This window comes from Gastrolobium bilobum, unplaced genomic scaffold (genome assembly GCF_033153095.1).
Source record: "Gastrolobium bilobum isolate Gb01-03AN ecotype WA unplaced genomic scaffold, APGP_CSIRO_Gbil_v1 utg14059, whole genome shotgun sequence".
Lineage (NCBI taxonomy): Eukaryota > Viridiplantae > Streptophyta > Magnoliopsida > Fabales > Fabaceae > Gastrolobium > Gastrolobium bilobum.
The window spans coordinates 196254-198894 of NW_026897249.1; the positions used below are offsets into that span (position 1 = coordinate 196254).

At 36.6% G+C, this 2641-nt stretch overlaps 1 protein-coding gene across 1 annotated transcript; it reads left to right on the forward strand.

Moving 5' to 3' along the window:
- Positions 1-582: 582 nt before the first annotated feature.
- On the forward strand, positions 583-2140 carry LOC133305214 (probable membrane-associated kinase regulator 2). Its single transcript, XM_061505357.1, has 2 exons — positions 583-1641; positions 1752-2140. The coding sequence occupies exons 1-2, from the start codon at positions 657-659 to the stop codon at positions 1802-1804; spliced, it is 1038 nt and encodes a 345-aa protein (XP_061361341.1). The 5' UTR covers positions 583-656; the 3' UTR covers positions 1805-2140.
- Positions 2141-2641: the final 501 nt, after the last annotated feature.

A 2641-nucleotide genomic window follows, 5' to 3' on the forward strand; every position in this document is an offset into this window, starting at 1 on the left:
TCTTTTATTGTCTTATTAGAAAAGAATTATCTTCTTCTTCAATTGCATGAGATTTATATTACCCTATAAATAAATCGATATATGAAAATTTGAATTCAAATTTGACATTTGATTGGGAAGCAGAAAGATACCTAAAATACAATAGAAGAGATAAGTATTTCATCCGTTGCGGTGCGATCAGAAGTGGGCCATAAAAATCTCTGTTATATAATATACCTGTGAAACTCTGAAACCCTTCATTCATGACACTCTGTGTGTCTGACGAGTGAGCTCAGAGACACTGTACACTCAGGCCTTATGGTCAGTCTACTGTTTCAGGTCTAAAAAATCAATTTCAGAAAATTAAATAAAACATACCAAAATAAAAACAAAAAGGACATCATTTCTCTTCAAAAAGCAAAAGCTAAATAAGACCCTCTTATTCCCAAAGAAAGCACCGTATTCAATGCTCTTACACAAGTCATTAAACGAAGTGAAAAGTGAAAACTCCTCTCTCTATCTTTATTTTGTACACATTCACCCAACTGTCCCTATAAAACCCAAAACTCAATTCCAAATCAAACACCAAAGCCCATTCTTCAAACTCTTTATTCTCCTAACTCCTCTCTCTCTCTCTCTCTATATATATATATATCAGTCTCTTTCTAGTTGACTCCATGGACGCTCTGAACTTCTTCAAGTTCTGGAGGAATGCCATCATGACTAACACTACTTCCAACACAGCTCCTCATCTTGTTGTAGAAACAGACAGCGAATCCGACGAAGACGACTCGTTCTTCGACTTGGAACTCACGCTACACGATTTGGACAACAAAGAAAACAGCAACAACAAAACCGACGAATGCTCCTCAGAAAACAAGGTAGGGAGAGAAAGCAAAGTCCTTTGTTTCAAAGATGGACTCGGTAAAACAGCAAAGAGTGCTAACGACAACAGTGAAGTTGATGTTCCGCGAAAAACAACACTTCCTCTGTCCTCTAACGAACCAATCTCCAAAAGAAAAGTGCTCCCAATCGAGCCTATTTCTAAACCTCAATCTCCCATTGCACTTCTCAGATCAGCCCCGAGCTTCAGAATCTTCATGTTCAGGAAGCAAAAGCGAATGGCAGCACAGAAAACACATGAACCTGCTAAAGTTGGTTGTGACATGGGGAGGAACCAGAAGAAAGAAACCAAGGTCTTCGCAGTGAAACTAAACATTGAAGAATTCCGTAATTCTACGACGCTTAGCAGAGATAACAGCACGAGAACCTTCGGAAGCAAGGTTCGAAATCATGGTTCTGAAGATCCAAAGCCAGAGCGGTTTTCAAAGGAGGTATTGCAGAAATATCTGAAGCTGATTAAGCCTCTGTATGTCAAAGTCTCAAAGAGGTACAGTGAGAAGACGAAGTTCTCAGGGGAGGCATCCACGGCTTCGCCATCGTCGTCACCGTCGATGGCCTCTGTTTCTTCGAGAAAAGAGAAACAAGGGGGTTTTCCGGCGGGGATAAGGGTCGTTTCTAAGCATCTGGGTAAGAGCAGGTCGTCATCGACGGCAACCGGAGTAGGTTCTCCGGCGAACAGGAGTGATGATACGCTGCTGCAGCAGCATGATGGGATACAAAGCGCTATTCTGCATTGCAAGAGGTCATTCAACTCCAGAGGTAATTTTTATTTCACTATCATTAGGCTTTCTTCAACATGCTGTATTATAATTAGGTAAATTATGGGTTCTAATTATATTCTGACTGTCTTCTAAATGCTCTTTCTTCAGAAGGATCAACACATTCGCTGAGAAACTCTTTCGAGGATGAAGATGGGGCTTAAGGGTGATACTATCTATGTATGTTGGTTGGACTCTGAAAGAGAAAATGCGGGAACAAAGAGCACATAATTGTAGTTGATGACCATGACGTTGAAAAAAGCTACATAGAAGACAAGGAGAAAGATTTCAATAGAGAAAAAAATAAATATGAAAATCTTGTTTGTTTTTTTTTTTTTTTTTTGTAGTTTGTAAAGGAAAGTAACTTGGAGGGAAAATAGGGGATGATGTTGTGGAATTTGTTTAGGCATGATGATTAGTTAGTAGTGTGATAGGCTCCCCTGCGGGTCAGTGTACATTTGATGGGCCATTGTGAACAGAATCCAATTTACCTCTGATTCAGGATCTTCATTGTATCTCTCTGTTCTGTACTACTGTGTTTGTGTGTTTTGCACTTTGCATTCTGTTTCAAGTTACTTTCTAAGGGCTTTTGATTAGATAGCTAGCTATCAAAAGATTCAAATCATCATTACGTCTGTGAGGATTGATATGACTTGCATCTAAATTCAAGTTCCTTCTTTTATCTAATAAATGATAACGGAGGAAAAGTGAGAGAAAAGTAGAACGAGAGAAGCGAATGTGTATGTAGAATTCTAAAATTTATTAATATTTGTCCTTTTGAGATATATAATTTTCTTAGAGAAAGATATAATTTAGTTTTTTTATATAAAAATTAAATTTGAAAAAATCATTTATTTTATTTTTATTTTTTTGACTTAAAATGATATAATTTTATATTTTTTCAAAAGATAAATATGAAAAAAAAGTTATTGTAAATAACAAAAAAATGTGTAGATTTTAATAAATTTAAATTACAATAGATTTTAAATTAATTCAAATTT